This window comes from Perissodus microlepis, chromosome 20 (assembly GCF_051167445.1).
Source record: "Perissodus microlepis isolate ML-2025 ecotype Zambia chromosome 20, ASM5116744v1, whole genome shotgun sequence".
In the NCBI taxonomy this organism is placed as follows: Eukaryota; Metazoa; Chordata; class Actinopteri; order Cichliformes; family Cichlidae; genus Perissodus; species Perissodus microlepis.
In genome coordinates this window covers 5,012,542-5,040,386 of record NC_140480.1, presented here as the reverse complement: position 1 = coordinate 5,040,386, position 27,845 = coordinate 5,012,542, and the positions used below count along the sequence as shown (strand labels likewise).

General features: G+C 39.4%; 3 protein-coding genes across 4 annotated transcripts; 1 reads left to right on the top strand and 2 right to left on the bottom strand.

Moving 5' to 3' along the window:
* Positions 1 to 242: 242 nt before the first annotated feature.
* On the bottom strand, positions 243 to 9,052 carry ciroz (ciliated left-right organizer protein containing ZP-N domains). Its single transcript, XM_084916935.1, has 12 exons — positions 8,901 to 9,052; positions 7,925 to 8,018; positions 7,762 to 7,844; positions 7,583 to 7,684; positions 7,368 to 7,492; positions 7,114 to 7,257; positions 6,979 to 7,017; positions 6,711 to 6,848; positions 6,539 to 6,623; positions 4,255 to 4,451; positions 3,995 to 4,112; positions 243 to 1,979 (listed from the first exon to the last, which is right to left on the bottom strand). Exons 2-12 carry the CDS (start codon positions 7,954 to 7,956, stop codon positions 1,474 to 1,476), a joined length of 1,569 nt encoding a protein of 522 aa, XP_084773061.1. The 5' UTR covers positions 7,957 to 8,018; positions 8,901 to 9,052; the 3' UTR covers positions 243 to 1,473.
* A 125-nt stretch (positions 9,053 to 9,177) lies between these two features.
* Positions 9,178 to 14,292, top strand: tardbpa (TAR DNA binding protein a). Of its 2 annotated transcripts, XR_014798887.1 has the most exons (7): positions 9,180 to 9,916; positions 10,568 to 10,731; positions 10,850 to 10,990; positions 11,336 to 11,506; positions 11,789 to 11,873; positions 12,709 to 12,855; positions 13,690 to 14,292. XR_014798887.1 is itself a non-coding variant. In XM_084916937.1 (5 exons), exons 1-5 carry the CDS (start codon positions 9,676 to 9,678, stop codon positions 12,260 to 12,262), a joined length of 1,191 nt encoding a protein of 396 aa, XP_084773063.1. In that variant the 5' UTR covers positions 9,178 to 9,675; the 3' UTR covers positions 12,263 to 14,292. The 2 variants fall into 2 exon arrangements, 1 of the variants encoding a protein (XP_084773063.1); XM_084916937.1 differs by having other exon boundaries at positions 9,178 to 9,916; positions 11,789 to 14,292.
* A 5,503-nt stretch (positions 14,293 to 19,795) lies between these two features.
* On the bottom strand, positions 19,796 to 25,121 carry pgd (phosphogluconate dehydrogenase). Its single transcript, XM_084916936.1, has 13 exons — positions 24,981 to 25,121; positions 24,494 to 24,569; positions 24,226 to 24,405; positions 24,067 to 24,132; positions 23,866 to 23,984; positions 23,711 to 23,780; positions 23,470 to 23,604; positions 23,169 to 23,358; positions 22,047 to 22,177; positions 21,736 to 21,869; positions 21,110 to 21,209; positions 20,497 to 20,619; positions 19,796 to 20,302 (listed from the first exon to the last, which is right to left on the bottom strand). The coding sequence occupies exons 1-13, from the start codon at positions 24,986 to 24,988 to the stop codon at positions 20,183 to 20,185; spliced, it is 1,452 nt and encodes a 483-aa protein (XP_084773062.1). The 5' UTR covers positions 24,989 to 25,121; the 3' UTR covers positions 19,796 to 20,182.
* Between the last annotated feature and the right edge of the window lie 2,724 nt (positions 25,122 to 27,845).

Below are 27,845 nucleotides of genomic sequence, written 5' to 3'. Positions count from 1 at the left end.
ATTAAATGAGGGAAAGTTTCGCCTACTTTAGTCACATGTTTTGTTTTTATATAGATATATATATATAATCCTGAAAGTTCACACTATTAAGCATCTTCAGACAGCAAACTCAAAGCGACCAATCATGACAGAACTTGTTTATAATAATGATGAGTGATTATGAGCAATAACAATGAAGACCATATATGGATCACTTCACAGAGTCTGTGTGTGTGTGTTCGTGTGTATATGTGTGTGTATTGGGGGGAGGGGTTGGGGGGTGCCACCACGCTTAGCATATCCCAGATGTGCAAACCATATGCTCTGACTGAAATTAAAACAAAAAAGAAACAGTGAAACATGAAAGGGATTTTTAACTTTGTAAAGACAGTTAACAGTCGATACAGATAGGCTAATGGCCGAGAGAGGCCACATGAAAGAACCGGGGATGTTGGCATGCTTTTTGCACCACTTATTCCATTTCCTGCTCATAAGTTCACTGAGCAGATGGGAACCAAAGGCACAAGGAAGTTTAGATTTTCTGCCCCACAGACCGTTGTATATGATGCATGTAACTGCGCAACACCGCACGGTTATCATTTAGAGACGCTTTGGTGCATACCGGGAGGTCACAATAACAAAGGTGGAAAAAAAAAAAAGCAGTGGGACAAAAACGAAACCTCTTCAGCTATTTTGATCTATACCAGTAATTCTGTATGGGTGTTACATTTAAAGCACTCAAGTGAATAAATTTAACCCCCCCTTCTATACTGCGTTATCTTATGATGAATAAAGTTCATTTAATTGTGCACACACAAAAAAACAACTAGCACTGAATCTAGGTTCACTTTTTTTAAAAAAAAAAAAAAAAAAAGTCAAACTGCTTAATTTGGAAAAGAGCATCTGGAGGCAGGCTGTGACCCATCAGGAGTCTACTGAAAACATGTTGGAGAGTGCCCTCTGCTGTTGGTTTAGCGTACTGCAACGAGGGGAGCGACAGCTACAGCTGACATTACAGTAAATCAGAAGCTAAATTTGATCTGTTGTTGAAAAGAAAACAGTTTTTAACACATAAAATTGATTCTAACATCTAAGAATCTTAGAATGACCGCTGACAAGCAATCTGTGAGCTTTTATTATGACTTTCTGTGATTTGAGTTCAAGTTGCAATGAAAGGTGGCATCGGCTAACACAAGGTCTTCTCTTCATCAGCCTGTTTTGCTGCTCGGAAAGAGACGTGTTTATTTAACGCCTGCCTTTGTCTGAGTCTGGATAATATCCACCCTGAGGCAATAGCTGGCAGAGGTCTGATGGTAATTCTGCTTGCACTGTATAATCAGCCTTCACTGACCACTGCGTCACCTTTCATGACTGCAAACAGATGTATGTGGTACCAGTTGGGTTTAAAAGGAAAAGGAGTAAAATAGGCCTTAAAGTAATTAAGATATATTACTTGAAGAATAATTTGACTTAACTAAATAAATAAATCTAATCCTACCAAATCCACTGCAGTTTTTTCTCCTTTTGCTGTTGTTCATTCCTACTGGTTGTGTTGAGTTCCTGGTACTCTTCATCAGGCTGAGCCAGCGTGGTAAGAGACATATGTGGTATTTGGGCTGTGGCTGCTGACGTAAGCAAGTCTGACTCTACTGAAACACTTGTAGCTGCATGTAGAAAATCAAATAAACTAGTTGTATTCGCGTTAATGTCGATACTGGTGCCATTATCCAACACTGAAGAAGACACATCATCCCTTATTATCTCGTCAGCGTTGATATTAAAACTGCGGCCCTCTCTCAGCATGTGAGGAAGATTAGTTGTGGGAAACTTTGCAGGCTTGAACGAATCTCTCTCTTTTAGGTTTTCTTCTGGGATGGTGACGAGGTCGGGCAAAGGCTCGTCCGTAGTTACAGTCTCACGTGTAGAGTCCAGTGTGGACGGGCTTATGTTGTTTGGGCCAGGAGAAGATGTGACATGTGATGATGTGTTTTTAGGTGCAGCTGTGGAGATAATGGTGATTTCAACAAAGGTGAGATTAAACAAAAACAATGCCTGCTATTCCACAATTTAATAACTGGTGCAGTGAATTCTGGCTTACAGGGATTGTGAAAAAACATGATTTGTGACAATGCAGCAAACACAGGTTTAATAATGAATTTACACGAGTGCGATGTGAAAATTTGAAGCCACATTTTTTAAAACAATTATTTGTACATTCTCAGCAGTAGTTTAACTGACACAAAACTATTTTAGAGATCTTAAAATACATCTATTAAGGATCTTTATTTCCCATGTTTTAACATTTTCATATTAACAAAACACTATAAGAAGTGGAACTGCAGGCGCACAATAACTGTCCACAGGGATGCATCCAATCATCCAGTTAAGAGCTCTTTATTGCATTGTTACGACATATTTTGAAAAAATATATATATATCTTGGATCCAATTTCAGAAGCATGTTGTGTCCCTATACACTCCAGGCACTTTGTTAAGTACACCTGCTTGTTAAAGCAAATATCTAATCAGCCAGTGAATGTAGCTGTGTAGCCATCTTTAGTGTGACCTGATTAGGTTCAAACCAAATCATTCGAATGGGGACGAATGTGATTTAAGTGACTTTGAACGTGGTGTAGTTGTTCATGCAAGCTGGGCTGATCTGCGTATTTTAGAAACAGCTGATCTGCTGGGATGTCCCCACAAACGATCTCTGGGGTTTACACAGAATGGTCCAAAAAAGAGAGAAGAATGGACAGAATGGACAAATAACAGTTGGTTGTAACCTAGGTATGCAGAAAAGCACTTCTGAACACATAACACCTCAAACCTTGAGGCAGACGGGCTACAGCAGTAGAAAACTACAGGAAGTGCCACTCCTATCAGCTAAGAACAGGTAACTGTGGCTGCAAAGGCAAAACTTTCAACACGGCAGCCAAATAAATGCCCCAGAACCAGAAAGCAGGAGAAGCTCAGTTAACACCGATATCAATCGAGCACATCCCTCAATTTATATTACACAGAATCAGTGACACCATAACATTAAAGTGGACAGATTATAAGTCACACTGTAAGTTCAAGTCCTGGTTCTAGCTTGTGACCCAAAGCCTAACTGTATGCATGCAGTATGTAGTTTCCTCATGAACTGCATTTTAGCGGCAAATATTTACTCAATCATTTTTACTCTCCACTGATTCAAAGAGGCATCTTTTCTGAAGGGTTCTGATAGCAGAGGGGTATGCTAGCAAATATATGACTTGTACTTCCTGACCTTGCTCCCTGTTATTTGTGGAAAATGTGTGCAAAAGCTGTTGATGTTAAATATTTATCCATTTAATTTTCTGCAGGTGTCTTATACAGTAGTAAATCAGTGCAGCGGCATTTTAAATTATATTTAGTGAGCCAAAGGAAAAAAGTGGTCCTTAAAAGAAGAAGAAGAGAAGAGAGCAGGATGAATATACAGCCAGGACTTCAGACTTCCGTGGCTCGAAAGATGAAGTGGTGATGGGTGAGTAGTTTTTCTTGGTGTTTTTTTTAAAGGATTGAAACATTTTTAACACTCATATGCTGAAAATGTGCAAACACACTGTGATATATGTAGAAATTGTTCCACTGAAAATAATTGTTCAAGGAGGGATTTTAAAATGAGTGCTATTGATAATGATATGACTGATTATTGCTATGTGATATTATTTTTATTTAATTTTTTAAACATTCTTTTGGAGGGGTGCAATGAAGAGTGGAAAATGTGAAGAGAGAGCGTAGGGCCATGGGTCAGAGATACACCTAGACTGGCATCCAAAAGAGGATCCAACCCAGTACAGACAATGTGTACCTAATAAAGTGTCTGATGTGTGTATATTGGAGTGTTTTCATTAACAGGATTGAAACATTAAGCGTCTGGCTGAGCAACAAACAAGAAGTGCCTGGTGTGACTACATTAAATGCCATGGTCAAGAAAACATCCAATAATTGATCACCTCTTTAGTTTTTACTGTGCTCATCAGCAGAAAACTCACCTATGCATGGCAGCGTGCTCTCCATGGTCCAGTGCATTTTGTGATTTGTCTCTCTGAAGGTGAGCACAGCATCCACCCTGTAGAACGGCTGCAGGAGCTGGTTGTCATCTGTGCAGGGCTGTAAAATAAACCTGGGTTAGATGTGTTACTCTTTAATGAATCCTCAAAGCCGCACAGTTTACTCATGTTAGTGTATGCTTTGACAGCCATGCACTACCACCGTGATTTGGAGTCATACAGGTTTGTGTTTCAGCACTAACCTTTGTCTGGAGTATTTGGGCTGTAGGAATGGACAGAGTTACAAATTCACTCGTCTCATGCACTGTGAAAGTAACTGTCTGGATAACTGACAGGTCACTGAGTGTCAGTGCTTCATTGTGATAGGTGCCTCTTCTGGTCAAACCCATTCTGCGTTTGAGGATGTGCAGCACAGTCTTGTCTGCCGTGGATGCGTTCACTGAAATAAAATAAGATGTGTTAATGTGGTTAGTTATTAACAAGTAATTATATTTGATGTATCTGTTTATAAGTATTTTCACTTGTTGCCAATTTCTATTTGATTACATTTGCACATTTGCTCTGTATTTATTTAACATATATATATATATATATATAATGAGATATACGATGAGGTTGATACATTTTTGGACAATCATAAATGTTTTTTAAATTTTGCGTCTCTGCACCGTCTCTGTGGATTATAAACCAAACAATCACCATGTGGGTAAAGTGCAAACTTTCAAATGGTTTAACAAAAATATTGCACAATATGTTTTGGAAATCAGCCATTGTTATATACAGTCTCCTACTTTCAGATGCTCAAAAGTTATCGGACAGTGGACTGGTAAAGCGTTTCGTGGCCTATTTCCTTATTGTTCAAAGAGCCTGACAACTAAAGTGGTTGACCACAGAAGTGCATTACATTTACATTGCTCAAAGAAAAGCAGCTTCATTACATCTAATGAACTCAGGAATGAGTCTCAAAGAGGTAAGCTTGTCATTGTTAAAGTCCACAATCAAGAGGAACCGTCATTAATGTAAATACAGAGGATTTACAACAAGGTGCTAACCACTGGTTAACCTCAAGAAGAAGTCTGGATTAGACTTTGTCAGAAAACATCTAAAAAAGCCTGCATGGTTGTGGACAAAAAAAATCTTGGTAAAACCAAGATTTGGTAAACTTCTCATACTGTTCCTATTCTCATCATTCTGGTAAACCTGTACCGGAATGATGAGAATAGGAACATTATGCAGAATCAGAGGTAACAGGTCGAGGCAGTGTTTTGGTATGGATGTGTATGACTGCCACGGACACTGAATCACGAGTATTTTCTGATGATGTGACTCCTGATAGAAGTATGAGGATGAACTGTGGATTTAAAATGATACAAAGTAACCCAAGAGTTTCTCAATGGAAAGAAATCTGATATTCTTCAATGGTCAAGTCAGTCACCTGATCTCAACCCAACGCAGCATGTTTTTTAGTTAAGAAATACAAAACTGAAGGCAGAAAGACCCACAAACAAGCAGCAACTGAAGGCGACTACAGTGAAGACCTGGCCTAGCATCTCAATGGAGGAAACACAGCACTTAGAGAGCTCCATGGGCTCTAGATTTTACCCAGTCATTGACTGCAACAATCCTTGTGTTTAAAATCATGTTACTTTGTTCAGTTAATGTTGAACATTTGTATATGTCGAAGACTTTATATAAAAAATTGTTGTAATTCCTAAACAGTGCAATATTTTAGACGAACCCCTTTAATTTAAGCTGGAGGTCTGTGCTTCAGTTACATCGTGTGGGTTTAATTTAAAATCTACTGTGTTGTGTACAGAGGCAAATTTACAAAAAGTGCGCCACTTTCAAAACTATTATTTCATTTTCATCAGTCATCTGATGATACCCACAGATTTAACTTGTGACCCTTTGGATCTGACCTTGAATCCACTGGACCAAGCTGAAACTTTGTAGCTTTAGTTCAAACTATGACCACATACAGAACTATTGTGAATACTTTGGAGTTAAGAATATTTTGGTTTTGGATTCAGGACTTTTACATTTAAGTATTTTTAACATTTTTATAACTGATCCGTTCTCTTTAGAAGACAGAAAAAAAGCAAATGTCCCCACATGTTTTTATCAACATTAAACAAAAAATAGTCCAAGTGATTTTTACTGATGTAAAGGTCATCACAGTGACAGGTTTTTGTTATTTTACAGAATATTAACCTTCTTCTTAAACTGCGAAAAAACATACTATATTTCTATAATAGATAGTGAAAAATTGTAGCTGTTGAACTGTAAAAGCTGTAAAACAGATGAAAATACTGTTAAAAGTCCAACATTTACGCCCTCTTTTACATTTTCCAAAGCCACCCAGTGGGCCCGACTGGAGTCTGTGCCAGGCTGCTTCTGCCCCCCAGGCCTTGTGTTTGACACCCCTGCTCTAATTAAACTCAAACACTCACTATTGTTGTTGGTTCATTTTTTTTTTTTTTAAAGGGAAAAATAACTCCCAGCTCCAATTCTGTCCTTGTTACCCACCTTTTGGACAAGTTGCTTCCATACTGTAGGCATATCTGTCTCTGACCAGCTTCAAATCCAAAAATTCCCCTTCATTTTCCATTATCTGTATTAACCAAACAGTAATTGAGTACATTTCAGTTGTAATACTAACAATAGTCACTAGGTGGCATAATGCTGTGTGAAGTCTCACGTTGACAGGCCTTAAGATCTCCCTCCTCCTGCCCTGAACTCTTATGTCTGTTACATTCACATCAATGTTCATCTGAATCAAGCTGGCATCCTCCAGAGCTACAAGGAGGTGATCGTCCAGACACAGCGACCACTGCAGCTGCAGCAAAAATCAGACAATAAATACAAACAAAAAGTTAGACTTGCTTTCCAAACATTAAACATCTACAGACAAAATTGTGATCCTTTAGAAGGTAATCAGAATTCCAGGCACTGAATGTAATTACTACCTCATTATCCCAGTTTCCATAGGGAATTTCTCTGATCACCTGAGGGCACACACAAATTATTTATAGTAACAAAGCAAACTAATCCTAATATATAAATACAGTTAGGTTGAAATGTGGCAAAATGTTCATTGTTACCTGAACATATTCAGGGTCACAGTGGATTTGCTCTCTGCTTTGCACCACAGACATCACAGGGCACTTCATTGTGAAACTATGATGCTGGCTTCCAAATCGATTCATCCTACGCACCAAATTTAATGTTAAGACATTAGAGCCATTCTGAAAAGTCAATATTAACACAGATCATTATCACCACCAAGCCCAAGTGCAAGGCTAAAAGATTTGAGGTTGTAGATATGGATTGCATATTTCAGAAAAGAATGCCAAACCTGCTGCCGAACAAAACACCCGGTGTAGCTGACTCTAAAAACGTAGTTATCGTCGGGGTCGTTTTGCAGTGAGAATCCACAGGCAGACAGCTGGAGATTCAGGTGATCCAGAGATGCAAGGTTGGCTTGTGAAAAGCAAGCAGTGGTTCAGAAATGACATGTTCAGCATTAAATGAATGCTTTTTAAAGTCATTTATCTTGTCATAAAGAATTACCTTGGATACTTAGCGCCCTCGACAGCCAGACCCTGAACTCCTCGATTCTTGCACTGTGCATCCACATCTCCATGTATTCAGGAAAGCAAACCACATCTTCTTCTGAAATTGCAGCAGGTAGATTTCTCACAAACACTAAGAACATAACAGCTTTAGCTCATAAGTGAATAAATGTTCACCTGTTAATCTTGCTGCAGAAGTTTGAATCCATTCTTGTTTCTGAATGAAAAATGCGCTCTTTGTGATAAAACACTGCAAAAAACTGTAGAAAAGAGCATCGAATGCAGCTTATATTTGAAAGACGATGTAGATATAACATTTATACATATCTCTGTTACTCACATAGCAAGGATGCCAACTCTGATGTGATCCATGGTGAAGTGATGGAAACGTCTGTGGATAGTCTTATTTGTAGGTGAGAGGTGGGGTCACTGGCCTGGATAGGTTAAAGCACAGGTGTGTTTACTTTGCTTTGTTAAAAGGCAAGTGAGACAAAAAGCTTAAAAATAAAAGAACAATTGCTGTTTTGAGCATGTGTGAAAATAAACTTTACAGGATTGTGTCCTTTTGTGTTTGTCATCCATCATGACCCTTTCACTTCCAGTGACCTCCTTTTATTAACCTTTATTGCTTTCTTGACATCGATGCAGAGATTGTTGCCCCTGTAATAAAATCTCACTTTACTTTGTTACTAGCAGCCTATTGCAAAAACACATGATCATTTTATTGGTTGAATTTAGCAGGTAGAAAATGGTATTTTACCCTGACAAGTTGATTCTCAAACTGCTGTTAGCCAAAAAAAATTGTCATATTTTTTTGGCCTTTTTTTGGGGGGGGGGGCTTATTCTGTGTTGCAGAATAAAGGTTGTCATACCAAATGTTGACTTTCAAGCTCATAAGAATTGTGCATGCTCAGTGTTTGCCTTACAAACTGTATTTGCATGGATGTTTGCACATATTTTATTAATTTTCTGCAGCTATTTCCCTCTATCCTGTAAATTCTGTTTGTATGTATCTCGAGAACATTTTGTTCATTCATTTATGTCAGGGTACAGGGTTTTATGTACAGATTGTTAGGGAGTTAAATAAAAAAAAATTCTAAAAAACGAATTGTAAATACAGTTAGAGTTACTTAACATTGAAAACGATTAGATTTGGTCCCTATTGTTTATTATTGTGTCAGTGATGTGCTTTAAAAATTACCACGAAGACCGGAAGTTTTAGTCTCTGCAATTGACCAATATCGGGCAATAATACTGGCTTACCAAAACATCGGTCGGGCTTTTCTTTTTTTTAATTTCGTCAAAACATTACACACCTTTTGTTTGGGCTCCTAGCTTCCTGTGAGACTTCAAAGGGTAACTCGGGAGCTTTATCCTTGGCACAAACAAGTTACGACACTTGATAAATGTAAAATAAAAAGGAAGATTAGGTTTAACTTAAATTCACAAACGGTAACTGGCAATTGATAGTCAAAAATTAATCTATTCAGAAAACGTTTTCAAATTAATTTTTTGGCAGCCCCACAAATAAGAGTGCACTCTCCCAAGTCGATGATGTCATCTTTACAAGGTGAGCATCAGCAGCCATTTTGTTAGCTAGCTTGAGGTTAAAAGAGGTTAGCCGCGTGCAGCTGTATTGATATACTCGCTTTGGTGGTGAAATTGCGTCGAACTCGATAACTCGTCGAAGTTGTTATTGACGTACAATTTTCGGCCACGCGCTCGTAAGCACGAGGAGGAGTCGTGTATTTGTTGACAGCGCGTTGTAAAACTGGACGGCCATTCATTTTTCGAGCTGACTTGAGTGTGCTAGCTCAGTGGCTAGCTGGCTAACTTGTTTACGAGTGTCATTTCTGGCAAAGAAAGCATCCCGGCTTTCATGCCACCAGCTGTTAAACGCGAAAGAGTCGCAGAGTAACTGTTTCACGCAGTTCGCGTGTCTGCGCTTGTGTTACATTAGCTTCGCGCACAGTTAACAGTAGTAAACTAAAAGCCAGGGGCAGATCCGCTCGCACCACTCCGGTGTTTACTGATAACTTGAGCTCTCTCAGCTGACCGTGCTTGGACCAGAGCTCAGCCATCCTGGACACCATGTCAGAGCTTTACATTCGGGTGGCTGAGGAAGAAAATGAGGAACCCATGGAGATCCCGTCAGAGGACGACGGCACTGTTTTGCTGTCATCTGTAGCAGCGCAGTTTCCAGGGGCTTGCGGGCTGCGATACAGAAACCCAGAGACCCAGTGCATGAGGGGAGTCCGGCTTGTGGAGGGTGTCCTGCACCCACCGGAGAACGACTGGGGAAACCTAGTGTACATTGTCAATTACCCCAAAGGTATGCCAGGTGTTTGTGTCATTATAAACATGTAAGCAAATTGACAACCCTGCCCACAAACTGCCTGTTAAGTTGATTTGACTATAACTAGTTAAAAGTACCAATACATCGTATTACAATTAACGCTTTAATGCTCGGGATTGGTCCAAATTTGAACATAGTGTTGTTCATATTGTAGTGAAGCTGCTTTGCCCAACACCTAAACGTGTGCGCTGTATTTTAACTCGTATAAAAAATGTTTGTGACTGTACAGTAGTATTATATTACAAAATTCAGCAGCATCACAAACTGGAGCCTCCAAAAGATACCTTAAAGAGAGATTACTGTATTAGATTGGTCTAATAAAACACAAATGACACCAACAAAAAAACATTGTGAGACAGGTGACTGAACTGGATTAAAGCTCTGTATTTAATAGCTTGCTTACTGAATGTGATCAAATCGTGCAGCAAGGTTGTGACAACTGTGGAAAATTATAACAGATTAGTTGATGCTGTTATGGCAACATGTTATTGAAATAGTAAACAGTTGTATTTCGTTTTTTTGTTTGTTTGTTTTTTTTAATTTAGGGGAGCTTTGTAAATATATAAGACAAGGGTTTTTTGATTGCTTTTTTTTTTCTCACTGGCATGATTTATTTATCCTTCATAGATAACAAAAGAAAGATGGAGGAAATAGACGCTGCCACAGTTGTGAAAATTAAAAGGGGCTTTCAGAAGACATCGGATCTTATTGTCCTCGGGTTGCCATGGAAAACAACAGAACAAGACCTCAAGGATTATTTCAGTACCTTTGGAGAGGTCATCATGGTGCAGGTATTGATGTGTCATGTGACTGTGAATGTTTTCTCAGTTCTTTTCTAGACATTGAGCGCAACAAGGGTATGACTTTTGTTTGTGTACTAATGAATTTGCTCACCTCGCACATTTTCAGGTGAAGAGAGATGCAAAAACTGGCAATTCAAAAGGCTTTGGGTTCGTCCGGTTCACCGACTACGAGACGCAAACCAAAGTCATCGCTCAGAGACACATGATTGACGGGAGATGGTGTGACTGTAAACTTCCCAATTCAAAGGTGGGTTGGGCACGATTTTACCGTGTCTCAAAGAAGTGCTTTGGTAGAAATTGATTTCTTCAGTGAATAAGGTTTGGTAGAAATTTATTTTTAAGTTTATATGTAGGCTTACAGCACCTGTTACTGCTTGTTGATCTGTGTCACACGTTCACATTCATACACATTCACTTCAGATAAGGATTGGGTTTCCACACTTACAAGCAGGCGTTTTAAAGTCATTGCAGTGGATTTTTAAAAAGACGTTTAACACAGGTTACAAATGTTGATTAGATTTTGTAAAACTGAATCTGGATTGTTGAGCAGCATGACTTAAAATGAAATGGTGGTGCCCGTTCTTCCTTTCAGGCATGTCCCGATGAGCCGATGCGGAGCCGTAAAATCTTTGTTGGTCGCTGCACAGAGGACATGACAACTGATGATCTGAGGCAGTACTTCATGCAGTATGGTGAAGTCACAGACGTCTTCATTCCCAAACCTTTCCGGGCGTTTGCTTTTGTCACATTTGCTGATGACCAGGTAAGAGTGACCTTAAATGACGGGCTTTGAATATGAGTAGATGGTATTATACATGAAGAGTGAGAAAGACCTAATATGTATGTTTAGATAAAACAAAAACAAATCTATTATATCAGTAATTATATGCATATAAGTTTGGTGTAGTAGTGGAAAACATGAGAGCTCAATTACAGATTTATACTGTAAATACCTCATGATACCTGGTATTTATAGTGTACGGAGTATTTATTTACCTGTTAGAAAAAAGAAATACACAGACTTAGTAACTCATTTCTTTCTCAGGTTGCCCAAGCTCTGTGTGGAGAGGACCTGATCATCAAGGGTGTCAGTGTGCACATCTCCAATGCTGAGCCCAAACACAATAATAGTAGGCAAATGATGGATCGAGGGCGTTTTGGGGCTGGTGGGTTCAATCAGGGCTATGGCAGTAATCGCGGTGGACTAGGCAGCGGTAGCGGAGGGGTTAACTTTGGAGCTCTCGGTCTAAACCCAGCCATGGTCGCGGCTGCTCAGGCAGCGCTGCAGAGCAGTTGGGGAATGATGGGCATGCTGGCTAACCAGCAGGGTCTGACCACAACGGCAGGCACAGCCACTACAACCAGAGACCAGACCTATAGCTCTGCGAGCACCAGTTACAGCAGCCCAAACTCAGCTAGCCTTGGTTGGGCTGCAGGCACTAACACGGCCTCCAGCAGCGGCTTCAGCTCTGGCTTTGGTGCATCTATGGAGTCTAAGTCTTCTAGTTGGGGAATGTAGATAGCTACGAGCTAACTCTTTCTGTTGCTATAAGGCTGACCTGGTAAGTATACATATGAGGGGGAATGGCTTAGATATTATGTTATTTAAAAAAAGAAAAAATACACTGCCTTTTATTTTGTTAAAGAGGAAATTTATACTTGTGTGTGACTTATGTAGTCATGCATTGAATGGGTGAGAAGTGTAGTTTGTTAGTGGAAGCTGCCACACGACCTGGTTTTGTTTTTTGAGAATATGTTACACAAATTTACTGTGCATGCAGGATAAAATAATTTATAAACATGCACGAGTATCTCAAGAGCCCCCTGATTGCCTCTTGTGAAATGATGGGCTTTCTATAATTACATATAAATATATACATATATATATATGTATGTATGCATTTGATTTTATCTTTGTTTTTGTTTGACATCTTGGAAACGCCTTCATGGAAATCTCTTCTGCAGTTCACCAACTCTTTCCCAATTTCCCGGGAGGAAGCGCCTCATTGGCAGCAATGTTCGACAGATCTCAGTATCATTTCCCCTCCTCCCATGTGTAAATGCTTTGTCATCCAAGAACACAGCTTCACTCTGCATATACTGTATTAGACGGTGGGTGTTGTCTTTTTTTCCTCTCCCCCTTTTTAATTTTTTTAATTTTTGGGATATAGAAATTTTGTCTGCTGTTGTCACTTTTTGAGATCAGTGAGTGGGATTGGTGTTGGCCCGAGTGAGAGTGAGCGAACGGGAGAGCGAAATGAAAGAAAGCGGTGTGAGAAGGACTGTTGGTGCGGAGTTTTTTCTTTTTTGTTGTTTGTTTTTCTTTTGGTTTGTTTGTTTTGTTTTGTTTTTTAATTCAAAAGAGACAAATGCCTGCGAGAGTTGAGAAGAACCTGTGGCTTTGTGTGAGTGTGAGAGGAAGAAACCAGTACGAGTGTGTTCACCATGGCCATCACAAGGACATTTATTGCATCTCGAGATCCCTACGGTCTCTTTTTCTCATTGTTTTCTATCAACCTTAAATCTTTAAAATCACAGTGAAATGTCAAGTGCTATGAGTATTTGTATCCTTTTGTAGCTTTCTCTTGCTATTGACGTGAATGCTGTGTCTGGTTGTGTGCTTTACTTTCTCCTTGTTACCACCCTCTCTGTGTGAAAATGTGACCTTGTGCTAGTGAAGTCTGTGTGGGTGGGTGGGGTTGCGGGACACTGAAAGAGTGCTGAAGTTTGAAAGCGAGCTCAGAAGTTGATGTGGTGAATGTTTGACAAGTTCCCATTGAAAGTTTGTGTTTGAAGTGGTTACGAATGCATTTTCTATGTTTTGTGAATAAAGGGAAGTCTGAAATAAAATTGAATTTGACTAGGTATAATGCCCTCTTGATAGTCAATTATTTTTAACTTACTTTACATTAATTGAACTGCCAACACTTTAATTCACATGTATAGGGACCTCGGACACGGAAAGCCCAGGTTTTCGTCTGAATGAAGGTTGGAGTCAGTTGCGTGGAAGACGAAGCCTTTGTTGGGTGTGCCGGTGCAAACCACAATGAACCTTAATCCTGAAAAGGATCTTCTTCACCTCACTTGCAAGAAACCTTGGACCACCAAATTTAGAGCGGACCATACTCGGTGACAATCAAGGTATTTTTGTTTTTTTTGTCATACATAAAGATGTCACAGTTGGGACGAAAGTAACACCTGCTGCTTGGCAGCGATCATTCCTTTATCTGGTCCCCAATCTGTGAGACAGGTCTTGCCTTTCTAAAACTGGGTGTTTGTCAGTAAACACTTTATTCTTTTGTCTCCCAACAGTCACTGACATCAAAGTATTAACCAGTCGGGTGTTTGATGTGGTTAAAAATGATATCGGTGTAGCAGGAAGCTGTCTAGTTCTGTTTACCTTGATTGTTAAGTGACTGAAATGTATCACCTGGCTGTTCTTTTTCTTTTTTTCATCAAAGGGACTTAACTGACTGAACAGCAGCAATTCACACATTGTATTCTGACATATTAGTATTGCATTGTTAAATAAAGGTTTGGAGTTTTTAATCATTGTGGTCTCTCAATGTAGATAAAATGTGACTTTTTTTCAGGCCATAATGTCTAGTTTTCCTTGCTTTTAATCCATATCTCTTTTTAGGATTTATTTTGAAACACAGATACAATTCAGATTTAGTCTTTTTGTTAAAACGGCTCTAGCATCCTGCAGAAAGCTAGCTCATATATAATGTATATAGAAGATTGACTATATAAACAGACTCTTTTACAGTCTTTGTTGGTGGATGTAATTTATATTTTCCTCCTGATGATGGTGCTGTTGTACAGTTTTTGCTGATTGTTGGACAGGACTCTCACATCCCCTTCATATATTAAAATTTGTTGATACTTTCCATTTTTAAATGGCTGTAAGAGTTTGTGAAAATTTCTCTGCACACTCAAGACTACTATGAAACTAAACGTACAAATCATCAGTTGACAATCAGGAATGCATCTCTAAAGGTTGTATTTATGTAAAAGCAGTTTTTTAGGGGGGTTTTCAAAAAAAAAAAAAAAAAAACTTATCTAAAATCTTTTACACTCTAAATTACTCTTAATAATGTGTGGAAATCATGTGTTTTTATGGACTGTGTGACAAGGTTTCTGCAAACTTATTTTTGGTGTGAAATTATTTGAGATGAGCTCATTAAAACTGTACATAAATGCAGAAATTGTGATTTTTTTAAGAACTGAAAAAAGGCATCAAAACCAGATCAGTTTAAGTTTTACCTAAAAAATTGAATGAATAACAGAGAAGTCTGTACATCTTTCAGAATTACTCTGCAATAATACCAGAAGTACAAGATAGTGGGTTTAAATATTTTCCTTGTGCTTAAACATAACATTTATTATACATACAGCCATGATCTTTAAAAGGTCCTCCTAGAACTCAAATTCCCCATAGAGAATAACCTTTCTCACAGTGTGATTTAATGTGGTTTCTCCCACTGCAAGCAGATTGCAAAGGTTTTCCAGAGGAATTTGTCTCAGCTTGATCTTTTCCAGGATGCAGTCTGGTTTCTGAGAGTGCTCTCTGCTGTATTGTCAGAGGTATGTACCAGGACTGTTTATCTGAATTAAACGAATGGGTCCATGAGAAAAATTTCTGTATTTTCATATGACTTGCAAGCAAAATTGTACCTAGATTTTTGTTTTTATAATTTAAATTAAAGTGGAGAACCAAGTGTGCATACGCCCAAACCTCTTGTTCCATCAGTCCCAGATTGTCAGTGGTTGGTGGAGCGTAATATTGACATAGCAGACAAAATAATCTCACTCTTACTACACCTGCTGCACTCAGTCTCAGTTAGTTAGATCATATTTTAAGCCCTGCAGTCTCATTCATACACCCTCAAGCGTGACGCACTTCCAATTGACGTCAGTTCAATCCAAATTAAACCTCTCTCCACGTACCCACGCATTTTTATGTTTTTTTTGTGATTTATTGTGATGTAAGCACAAAGTTCAAAGCTGTTTCTTCTGTTCTGCTATTCCTATAAGTAATTTTGAAATTTTACACAACATTTAGAAAGCGTAATCTATCATTATGTTTTGTACTTGTATTTCATTTGCTTTATGTCACGAAGCAGAAGTATTCAAGCCTTTAATTTTAATACTCTAACACTTAAGAGTTGTGACTTCCTGTATTTGTATTATAACAATGAGTCACCACTGCATTGTGTGATAACGTCTTTCATTATAACCAGTTTGTAATTTACTTTAATGTACTTGACTACAATAAACGTTCAAGTTCTAAAGATGAATTTTTAAAAAACTAAAATCTTCTGCCTTTTAAATTAAGCAAATTAACTGTAACGAAGCTTTGCCAGCCAGTATTTTAGTACACAAGCACAATTACTGAGCTGCTTGCTTTTTAAGGGCCCATGAAACCACATAAATTTTCAGCACTGGACCCATATGTAAAACGCTGTTTTTAATGTGTCTTAAATGATTTATAGAAATGATTCTGATTTGGGGTTTGATCTTGACTAAAATCAGTGTTGACCGTCATCCAGTCCTCCTCCTCCTGCATCGTCATCACGCTGTCTGGTGTCTCCTTGGTGCCTGCTTTGTCTGCACATGACTCAGAGGTGTCATCTTGCACCTGCCCTGCCTTAACTGAGCTCTAACAGCCTCTTGCGCTCTAATGCAACCCCTGCATGGCGTCAGGCCGCATTAAGAATACAAGGCCCTATTGTAGCGAGCCTCGCTCTGATAATAAAGCTGCGTGTTTATGGTACTCGAAGTGTATATATGTAGTTAAGCATTGAAATGACGGAGTTTATATTGTTTTTGTTCTGCTGTGTACCCTTTCAGGATCAAAGCTCTGACATGAAGAGTCAAATGAGCTCTTTGAAGCGTCCCAAGATGGCCAAATGAAAGCCTGATGTTAACATCAATATGGTAATCGCCAAAGCTATTGCAGCGCCGGTGCACTGAGGCGAGGCTTTGTTTACTGTTTAACAGCAGGTGTAATAACAGCTGTGACACACTCCTGTCAGGTACAACAACCATCACTGCTGTTAAAGCAGTCTTGTTAGCACAAGACTTTTTACAAGACTCTTTTTACAGCGGCTGGGAATTTCCTGACAAGCCTGAAGTGCTTAAAGGATTACAGTTTGTTTTTTGGGGTTTTTTTTTTTTTTTTAAATCAAGATTGTTATAAAATACACTTTATGAACGTAGAAACTGAGGTGAGTAATTCTGGAGAGGTGAATGTGTTTAAGGTGAGAAGGTGTTTTTTGCTTCTAATGAGCAGCTAACTGCAGACCAGTACAGGAAATGAAGGTAATTAAAGCTGTGGAGTTGTATTCAACTTTCACAGCTGAAAGTGTTGCTGTTTTTTGGTCATTACTTTAACACCACCAAGAAGCAGCATCTGCTCTCAGTGCTCATCCCATTTTAACCTCCCAGTGTCCACATATGTGGACATCACATTTTGGGTTGGCTGGACCACAGTACAAAATTTTGCTCTACAAGGGCCTGATGTCCACATACAAGGACATTGTGCTGCCACTGTTCTATTCACATTTAAAACGAATATCCTCATATGCGGCTATCAGGCACTTGTAGAGCAAAATCAGGTAAAAAGATAATTCTTTGTTTTTACATTCATCAGGCCCCAATCAGCCCAAATAGCAAAGAGAAATTAAAAATTATTACCCTTAAAAGAGTTCAGATCTCAGGAGGTTAAATATTCACACTCACTTCATTAGATGTACCTTACTAGTACTGTGTCGGGCCCCCTTTTGCTTTCAGAAATTTTTTAAGTCTTTGTTGCACAGATTCAGGACGGTGATGAAAAAGCCTTCAAGATTTTGGTCCTTATTGACATGATTACAGCACATTGTTGCTCCAGGTTTCTGACATGTACATCTGGGATCTGACTCTCCTGTTTCAATTCAATTCAGTTCAATTTTATTTATATAGCACCAAATCACAACAAAAGTCGCCTCAAGGCGCTTCATAGGTAGGTTCATAGGTTTCACTGCATCCAAAAGGTGCTCTTCCTGTCTGAGCATTGGTGACTGTGGGGGCCATTTGAGTACAGTGAACTTGCTCAGACCAGTTTGAGATGATTTGAGCTTTGTGATAGGGTTATATCCTAATGGAAGCAGACATCAGGTACACTGTGGCATGGATAAGGTGAAACAATGCTCATTTGATACTAAAGAGCCTAAAGTGAACTCTATAATAACATTACACCACCAGCAACCTGAAACACTGATACAACTCCATGCTTTCATGTTGTGTATGCCGCCCACTGTCTCTGGAAAAGTGTTGTTTTAAGCACTTCTTGGAGAACTACTTCTGCTGCAGCAGCCGTTGTCTTGCCAAAAAACGACCTTCTGCAACTCAAACAAAAATAAGCACATTTTTTCTAAAACAAACGTCTCCAGCCAAATAAGTGCTCACGAGGAGCTGGCTAAATGAAAGCCAGTGACATTTGGCCATTTTCCAGTTTTGAAGACAAAAGATTTAAAAACTTTGACAGGCTTTACACCCCACGTCTCTTCTCTCCAGTAGTAGTAAATGTCTAAAAATAACGCTTTTATGAAAGCACAGATTAAAAAATTAGGCTAAAGGCCTCTGAGTGATACTGACTGAAGACACGTGGGAGTTGCAGGAGGTAGCCCATTTCCTTCTGGCTTTGAGGTGTTGTGTATTAATAGATGCTCTTCTGCATACCTTAGTTGTAATGAGTGGTTATTTGGCCGCTCTATTGCCCTCTTACGAGCAGTTCGGCCATTCTCCTCTGACCTCTGATATCAACAGTTTTTGCCCAGAGAACTGCTGCTCACTTGTTACTTTCTTTTTCCAGACCATTTTCTGTAAACCCTAGAGATGATTGTGCAGGAAAATCTACTTGTATCAGCAGTTTTGGCAATATTCAGACCTTCCTGTCTGGCACCAACAACCCTGCCACGTTTAAAGTCGCTTAAATCACCTTTCTTCCCCATTCTGATGTTTGGTTTGAATTTCAATAGGTTGTCTTAACCACATCTACAAGCCTGCATGCACTGATTTGCTGCTATCTGACTGGCTGATTAACTATTTGCATTGATGAGCAGTTTACCCAATAAACAGCGGTTTATTTATCTAAGAATTGTTTCTAAGGTTTCAAAGCCAATCCTAAACAGTCCAGACCCAGGATAGGGTTTAATGATGGTGTTGTGTTCACCGTATTACAGTAATGTATGAGTATATGGAGGCCGGACACTACAGCATCTTAATACTTTAAATCAGTTACAGTAACGTCAGCTTAGGGAAACTTGTGATGCTGAGTTTTAAATGAGTCTTTGAACTTGTGCTGTAATTTTTATAGTGACCTGCTGTATTTGAAGTCAGTTTTTCTCATGTTATTTAAATTGTAGAGCATACCTAACATTGTGTTGTCTCACAGTTTATTGTACTGTATGCTACAGTATCATTGAATAAGTCTCCACGTTGGTGTCCACTAAAACAGTGAAGGGTTTAATAGTGTTAACATTTGTGTTAACAGTTTGTGCATGTGTAAAGAAATGTGTCGGGGTCTTAGGGCCACCTGCTGGGCAACCACTGAAAAGACAACACATGAAATGGTTTCTTGTCATTTCACTGCGGTGACCTGTTAATATTTTTGATATTGTTTTGATACAGATCGGTATGTGTAGCTACAGATTTTAATTATTCTTACCATCTGGAATTGGCAGTGCATTCACTTGGCAAGCAAAAGATTGCTGGTTCAATTCCCACCGGAAACACATCCCCTTTAGGGTTGCATCAGGAGTGTCATGTGGTGTAAAACTCCACCGTATCAGACGTGTGGAGCTACTTGGTATTTTTAAAATAAAGTTGTTTTATAAATTATGTCTTCGTCAGTGTTAAATGGTTATGTAGATCAGAATGTCTTTGCCTTTAAAATGCAGGTCACGATTATATATCACGGTCCTCTGTAACTTGTTGCCTTATTTAGTATCACACACACTTCAATCCTGTTTACAGCATCCAGACAGTTAAGGACCATTCAAGCTAATTATAGAGGGATTGAAAATCTTTATTTAGCCTAACACAGCACAGTGCAAGGGTTCACCTTAATCCAGTGTTAACACCGTGGACCCCGTGCCCAACATGACTGTGGAACAGTATCCTGGCGGCCTGTGTAATATCGAGATGGAGTCACACATCCCCTCTGACTACATCAAAATACACAGGAGGTGTCTACAATGCACATAATCTGTTGTTCCACCTCTTGATAAATATAACCACAACAAGTCTCTGTGAGAAGTAAAAAGTTGGTTTAAGTAGATTCTGGGTTCTAGATGGTGGAAAGTTGAAATGTTTAAAATCTTCACTTGTTGATAACGTCCCCTCGTCCTCGGTCTTCCATCGTGTTTGTTTTTGGGTGTTGTGAAGATCTCCCTTAAGCATTGTAGGATGAAGAGGAGACATTTCCGCCATGACCTGTCCAGTTGGTGTGGATGAAATGACCGGGGTTTGAGAGTAGCTCATATGTGTGGGCTCCAAAGTAGTCCCTCTGAGCCTAAAAACAAAGCCAGATACAGTTACCTTTTTAAAATCTGCAAATCCTTAAAATATTTTTAACCAAAAGAGTCACGATATGAAAAAAGGATTTTATAGCATCTAGATTCCAGCACAAGACTCGAGCTACAAGGGATCTTTTATTGTGATACACCTCCTATAGTGGAGGCGTGACCGTTTCCAGAAGTGTGTTACCTGAAGAAGGTTGGCGGGCAGCTTGTCATGTCTGTAGCCATCATAGAAGGACAGAGCGGTAGTGAAACAGGGCATGGGGATGCCATGTTGGACTCCAGTGCTGACTGTTCCGCGCCATGACTCCTACAGCAGGAGAGTAAACAGAATGAAGACATAATTAAGTTTGTTTACAGGACTAAATTAAATCACTGTGAATCTGGTCATAAATTAGAGGTCATCTCAAGGCTTTTGGTAACCAAAACAATCACTGCAGCATTTTCATCAGCTCAAATTCTGCAGGACTCACTATGACTGCAAAACTTGCAAAGGAAAAAACCTGTAAAGTGGGAAGGGGAGAAGAAAAAAAAAAAATGTATTGTGTACTTGGGTCTATTGGGATGGATTCAATTCCGATCATCTTCACACACTTTGAATTAGTTCATCCGTTTAATGTAAAGGGAACCCAGACCACTATATCACAAATCAACCAGAGGGCTGGTGACTACAAGACAAGACGTACTGTTGCTTCACTCCTTTTCTATATTTAAAAAAAGAGGAAATAACTTGTTTTTTTGTGCCTTTGTCAATGTGGTGATTGCAGGTTATTGCTTGGCCACTTCCTCCTTCCTCATACCTGGCAGTCTTGCACAGCGTTACTGAAGAAAGTGTCCAGCAGCAAGTTCTGCAGCTCGGCGTTCCTGTCGAAAGCCTCTTTGATTTTACCCAAGAAGACACTGGAAGAGGAAAAGCAGTGTTAATGTTCTCCAGACATACTGTAATAAAAACTCCATTTAAACAAAGTTGAATGCCCTTTGAGAACTTCATCCCCATTAGCTGGCTGGTGACTGTACACTGCAAATTATGAGAGTTAAATGTTCGATTACGCAACAACAGTGCCGGGTTACACAAAGTAAACCAGTGTCACAATCACAATTTCCTCATTCTTGTCTCTCAATATGATTTTATGGGAAGAGTCCTTTTGTTCCTCTCTTTTCTCACTTCAACATTACAACACAAAACACATTGACAAAAAGGCAATTTTACAACTGCATAAAGGTTTTTCTTGCACTTAAAGAAACTGCAGCTTAACTCAAATGTTCTTAAATCTTAAGCAACAAAAACTTCTGTTTTTGTTGGGCTTTCTTAACAAGGGCTCTTAGACACCCTCGCCCCCACTGTTTGGACAACAGTGTTGAAACTTTTGCACAACATGGAAGTGAGGCAAACTTCTGCTCTGTGGACACATGAGGGCAAAAGTACCTTCGAATGATGCAGCCTCCTCTCCACATCAGGGCGATCCCACCATAGTTGAGCATCCAGCCAAACTCTTTGGCTGCCTGGCGCAGCAGCATGAATCCCTGCGCGTAGGAAATGATCTTGGACGCATACAGGGCCTGGACAAATGAAAACATAACAATTTTCATATTATTTTCAGTGTTTAAAATGTCTATTCATCACTTCTGATACCAGGTAATCTCAAAGGGTGCGCAAACATTTTTACTTTGACCTCTCTGTGGCATGCTGCTCTAAACTGGCCCATTTAGAGTAAATGCATTTACTGTGGGTTTTACCTTTCTGATGTCTTCTAGGAAGGTAGCCTTGTTGCTGCTGAATTTGACCCCCTGTGGCCCTGACAGGCTGCGGCTGGCCTCCACTCTCTCATCCTTTAGAGAAGACAGACATCTGGCAAAGACAGCCTCCCCTGGGAGACAACAGGATGAGAGAAGGGAGAGGAAAGAAGAGGGACAGCATTAGTGTATATACTACACACACCGCTTTGAGTGTCACATAAACTAACTGCCCGGCTTTTTTTTTCTTTTTTTAATAGTAATTTAGGTTTCCCGAGATCTCAAAAAATGACAAAGCATTACAGAGAATTTCCAAGCTGATAGTCACAGCGACCCTGTACTATCAGCCAACGCTCGAGCGACAGCATGACTCAGCAGTGTTTGCAATAGTGTTTGGTAAAGCAGGCGTGCCAAAGCTATGGCGGACAAAACTCAAGGTTTCCCAGATTAGAGAGGATCATTTCCTTGCCACTAACTGAGGACAGTAGGGAAAAAAAACCTGTTGGGTCAGCATGACTTGCTAAAACCTGCATTGCTCTATAACATAAAAACTGTCCTAGTGAGGAATGTGATCCCTGCTGGGTGAGAGCGCCTCCTGTGCATACTGCTTCGCCCTGATGGGCTTAGTTCTCACACAATGAAGCCTTTTATTCTGCACCCATCCCTCTCTATCACAGCAGGATATCCAACACAGACAGGGAACAAGCAAACACAGCAATTTAAAAAAAATCTCACTTGTGGGTACATTGGATACATTTTCCACATAGTTTACCCTGCATGCTTTTAAAGTTAATCATATAAAGCTTGCTTCTTGTTTAGGTCTGTTTATGAAACAGACTATGATACAGTCACAGCAAAGACCAAAGCCAAATCCCCCTTATGTCACCTGACATGCGCAGGCCATCAGAATAGCCTTCAAGCTTCTTACAGGCAACAACATATTGATCACATTCTCTAAAAGAAGCTCACAGCCCATGCTGTGTTTGCCAGCTGACAGATCCAAAGTATAAGCCCAAGAAATCTGATCATTAAAGGGTAATTTGATAAGTGGCTTTTGCAGTATTGGTACATGACACTAGCCTTTATGAGTAGTTCATTGCTTTAAGCCTCCTTTCTTCCTCTTACCGATCAGTGTGACAGGTGTCCCGTACTCGAGGGCTGATATGGCCGTCCACTTCCCTGTGCCTTTCTGTCCAGCACTGTCGCGGATTTTGGGCAGCAGATGTTTACCGTCAGAGTCTTTGTATTTAAGGATGTTAGCTGTGATCTCAATCAGGAAGGAGTCCAGCTCAGTCTTGTTCCAGCTGTCAAAAGCCTTAAAAAACAAAACAAAAAAAATCAAAAACACATATTGTCTTTATATTTTACATAATTAATACTGCCAGACAAATGTGAAAGTGGTGTCATAGAAGTACAACAAGCGCACCTGTGCCATCTCATCATGGTCCATACCCAAGACATCCTTCATCAGGTGATAGGCCTCACAGACCAGCTGCATATCTCCATACTCAATGCCGTTATGGACCATTTTCACAAAATGACCCGCACCCTCATCGCCAACCTGCTCAAGCCACACAATATTTGTTAGATGATTTGGCATAATAATAACAACAAATATATATTTAATAAACATTAAATATACACACAGATTAAAATACATCACTCACCCAGTCACAACAAGGCTCTCCTGTTCCAACTTTGGCAGCGATGCTCTGGAAGATGTCCTTTATGTATGGCCTATAAAATAAACATTAAGTTACACTCTGAAATTGATAAATGTTCACTGATTTTTAACACACATGTAATGAAGCTGACGACTTACCAGGCCTCTTTATGTCCACCAGGCATGAGTGAGGGTCCATAACGTGCACCCTCCTCTCCACCACTCACTCCACTGCCAACAAACAGCAGGCCCTTCTCTTTCAGACTGTTGCACCGCCGCTATAGGATAGAAGTGCATGAGCTATGGTGATATACTCTGAAATAAAGAGGTTTTGCTCCACAGTGAATGTTTATGACTTACTGTCGTGTCTCTGTATTCAGAGTTGCCACCATCAATGATGATGTCCCCAGCCTCAAGAAGAGGAACCTGAGAATTAACAGATGTAGTACAAACCCAATAAATATATGCAGGTTGGATGCAGTTTCTAAACTTTAGCCTAGTTCAGGACTGACTGCTCACCAGCTTGTCAATGAAGTCATCCACAGCCTGTCCAGCCTTGACCAGCAGGATGATCCTCCTGGGCTTCTTGAGCTTGGTCACCATGTCTTCCAGAGATTCTGCTCCAATCACCTTGGAGCCCTTAGCCTCGTTCTGCAGGAAGTCATGCACCTTGGACACGGTACGGTTGTAAGCGCAGACCTGTTGGAAAGATATTGAATGAGTGAAAGAAAAGTGGAACAGGTTATGCAGGGAGTAGCAGCAACACACACAGGAGGCATCAACTTACCACAAAGCCGTGGTCATTCATGTTCATGATGAGGTTCTGGCCCATGACGGCCAAACCAATTAGTGCAATGTCTGCTCTGAGGAAATAAGAATCACATCACAGGTGAGAAGATCGGATAGTCTGGCTTCAGGGTAATTATCATCAAAACAGCCTTCTGTCTACTATCTCTCTAGTCATCCAGTGTATTTTTATTTCAAGTAAATTAAAACATGGGCTTCAGAGTCCTCACTCCGAAGATCCCTTTAATTTCCCAGAGTCCATAGCGACCACCACCCAATTCAGTGCTGCACAGACCACACATATTTCTACCAAACTCTAAAGCTGACCCCGGTCAGATAACAGCACCGTTAGCATTAACTACTAAAGAAGATTACTCTCAGCAAAGGAGAAAAACAAAAGAACCTCAACTAGTAGGTATAACCTTTCTATTGCCCCGACTTTGTACAAGAAAAGACACAACAGAAGAAGAAACAAGTGGAGGACTTACTCAGCCATTGTGTTCTGTGGGCAAAGTAACTGTAAGGTAACTGTGTTAAAATGACAGTCGAGCTCGCACACCAGTCCTTTCCTTCAGATTTCCTCCTTGCTCGTTTTCCACTTCCTCGTTCTCATCTAAACTTGACTGAGACTCTTAGGTACGCCCACGTAGAGCAAGAACCAATCGAAGAGCTTTCTGCAAACAAGCCACGTCCAAGGCTAAATTTGATTGGTCTAGAATTCTGAGCAGAGCTATCGCTTTTCCTGTTGGCTTCCCCGGAAGTCACTCACGAAGCTTCAGTGCACGCCCTACGTCTGCCTGATGAGGGACCTGTTTCAGAAATGGATTTTCCTCTTTAAGTATCGAGACAGTCAAACTTGTCTTGACTAGTAAGTTTAAGAACAACATTTTAACTTGATGATTTTGCCTTGTCAGTCTCCCAGTTGGACACCTCGTTTCTAATGGCAGCGGTCAAATCCGTCAGACCTGAGAGCTGCGCTTGCGCCACAATAGACTATATGTCTATATATCTATAAGTCAATGAATCCCGTTTTCTTTTTCTCTGGTGAAAATCTGAACAAGTACATTGTGTATTTCATATTTTAATCACAAATGCAGAAGATTAAGCCCATTTTTTTTTAGCTGTTTAGTAAGTAAGTAAGTAAAATTTATTTATATAGCGCTTTTCACAGATAAAAATCACAAAGTGCTTAATGGAAATATAAAACAATGTAACAGTAAACAAAACAGCAATGTAAAACAATAAAAACAACATAAGAGGAAATTAATTAAATGCTTTTCTAAATAAAAATGTCTTCAGCTGTTTTTTTAAAGAATCATTAGCAAATGTCTTTCTTATCACAACATCTAAATTTTATGATTTCAGTATAATGATTACACGCCCAGCAAGTTTTCTAGAAGAAGAATTGCCTATATATTTTTAGTAGATTATGCAACAGCACAATCTAATAATTTCAGTGCATATGCAGTCAATTTTCCTGTTGCTAACTAGCTCAATGCATTACAGACAGAAGATATGGATGGAGTAGACATTGATTCTTTTCATGTTAAGTTATATTTCACACATTCTGGCACAGGAAAGATGTTCTTGGCTGTCTATGTTTGAAATGTTTGTCTTTTCTTCTGTATAATGGAAATAAATGGCATCTGAAAAACTGAGGACCAGTGTGCGGAGTGTGTCGGTGGGTGTTCCTGTGCTGTGAACGAAGTTTGTTTAAAACAAAAAGAAAAACCCAAGAAAACAAATGATCTGGAAGAAAAAGAGAGAGACAGAAAGTGATTGCTGAGCTCCTTATATACCTTCAGTTAAGCAATTACGCACAGTGACAAATATTGCTCTAAATAGGCCACTCCCCTAATCTAAATAATCACAATAACCTGTAAGTGGATATGGAGGACTAAGGGCCATCACACATATTTATTCAAAATAAAAGTTGTTTGTGTTTCTGTTTTGGGAATGTCAAAATAAATATGCACAACAGCAAGTACACATTAAAAATAATCAAAAAGACAAAGTAACACATGTCGTATGCTTGACTTTGACTTCAGTTTGTGTGTGTAGGAGGGAAATACAATCAGAATTTTTATGTTACTGTCAAGCTAGCTCACTGTTTGAACAAGTGGTCATATGGCACAATCCAGCAGCCTGGATTTAAGTCTGACCCTGGCAATTGGCTACATGTCACCTCCACTTCCTTTACTGCTGCACTATCCAATAAAGGCAAAAGTACCCACCCTCACAAAAAGTTAAAGACGGAAAACCACCCATGTTATGTAAGCTTTTATAAAGTGTCTTGATGCCTTCTCAGTCATCCAGGTAAGTAAATCAGAGACTGAACAAGTCACTTGGATCAGAAACTTTCTCATTGAACACATTATGTCCAGATAAACAGAATCAACATTTAGGGCTTATATAAAGTGCATATTGAGGGATGGTCATGCAAGATACTTAGCTGCCTGTCAATTGAATAAAAAACTAGAACTGTGTGGATTTATACATAAACATGTTCACTGTAGTGTAGTGTATGTTAATATGTGGCTTCATAATTGCTAGCTGTCTTTTGGTCCTGCTTATACATATTGGTAAAATGTTTAGGATGAGATAGAGATAAAGGTTTTAAACATTTTAATCAGCACACTCCTGCAAACTAAAATATATGAAGGTCTAAATATTTATCCCAGGGGTCCACAAATCAGCAGTTTGGGAATAAAAAGTACATAAACGACTTTAATCCTCCTCTGCTGCAGTGCAGAGGAACAACACTGATGGGAGCGATGAGGGTTTGTAGTTAAATTCCTGCTGTTACAGGACCAGAGAGTGATCCTGTCTGGTAAACATCACTAGGATTTTGGAATTCTGGTTGCTATGACATTACTGCATAACAGCACCATATCTGCAGGAGAACAGGTCTGATCACAACTCTGAGGACACCTTTGAAGAGGTAAGACCAATCTACTGTTTTTGCTGATCTTTTTCCTTCCAGATTTCCTGTATAATGTTAGGAAATGACTAAAATTATTTCCCCAGCATTGTTTTTCCAAGTAAACCACTTTTTTATTTAGCTACATTGGAAAAACAGTTATGATGGTATGTCAGTCTTTTTGCTGTAATCAGACTCTTTAAATGTATTTTTCTTTAGTACTGAATAATTTTCATTTGTCATTTTTTTTAGTTTCATGATGTGTCAATAATACACTGAAAGAGTTAAGACTTTACTTTGTGGTACTAAAATGCCAGTATTTTGACTTAACTACTTGATGCTGCCAAACAGATTTGCATTTTTCAAAATGCATTTTTCAAAATGCATTTTCTGCATGTAATTTGAAACATTTAGAAAGTTATAATATGTGATA

Coding starts and splice junctions, on each gene's coding strand:
- pgd (XM_084916936.1), bottom strand. Junction 22,178..23,168: donor GACACCTGTCACACTGATCG/GTAAGAGGAAGA, acceptor GTTGTCTCCCAG/GGGAGGCTGTCTTTGCCAGA. Junction 21,870..22,046: donor TCCTAGAAGACATCAGAAAG/GTAAAACCCACA, acceptor TCATTTGTCCAG/GCCCTGTATGCGTCCAAGAT.
- ciroz (XM_084916935.1), bottom strand. CDS start 7,956: ATGGATCACATCAGAGTTGGCATCCTTGCTAT. Junction 7,685..7,761: donor TTCTGCAGCAAGATTAACAG/GTGAACATTTAT, acceptor CTGCAATTTCAG/AAGAAGATGTGGTTTGCTTT. Junction 6,849..6,978: donor ATGGAAACTGGGATAATGAG/GTAGTAATTACA, acceptor TTTTTGCTGCAG/CTGCAGTGGTCGCTGTGTCT.
- tardbpa (XM_084916937.1), top strand. CDS start 9,676: ATGTCAGAGCTTTACATTCGGGTGGCTGAGGAAGAAAATGAGGAACCC. Junction 10,732..10,849: donor GAGAGGTCATCATGGTGCAG/GTATTGATGTGT, acceptor GCACATTTTCAG/GTGAAGAGAGATGCAAAAAC. Junction 10,991..11,335: donor GTAAACTTCCCAATTCAAAG/GTGGGTTGGGCA, acceptor TCTTCCTTTCAG/GCATGTCCCGATGAGCCGAT.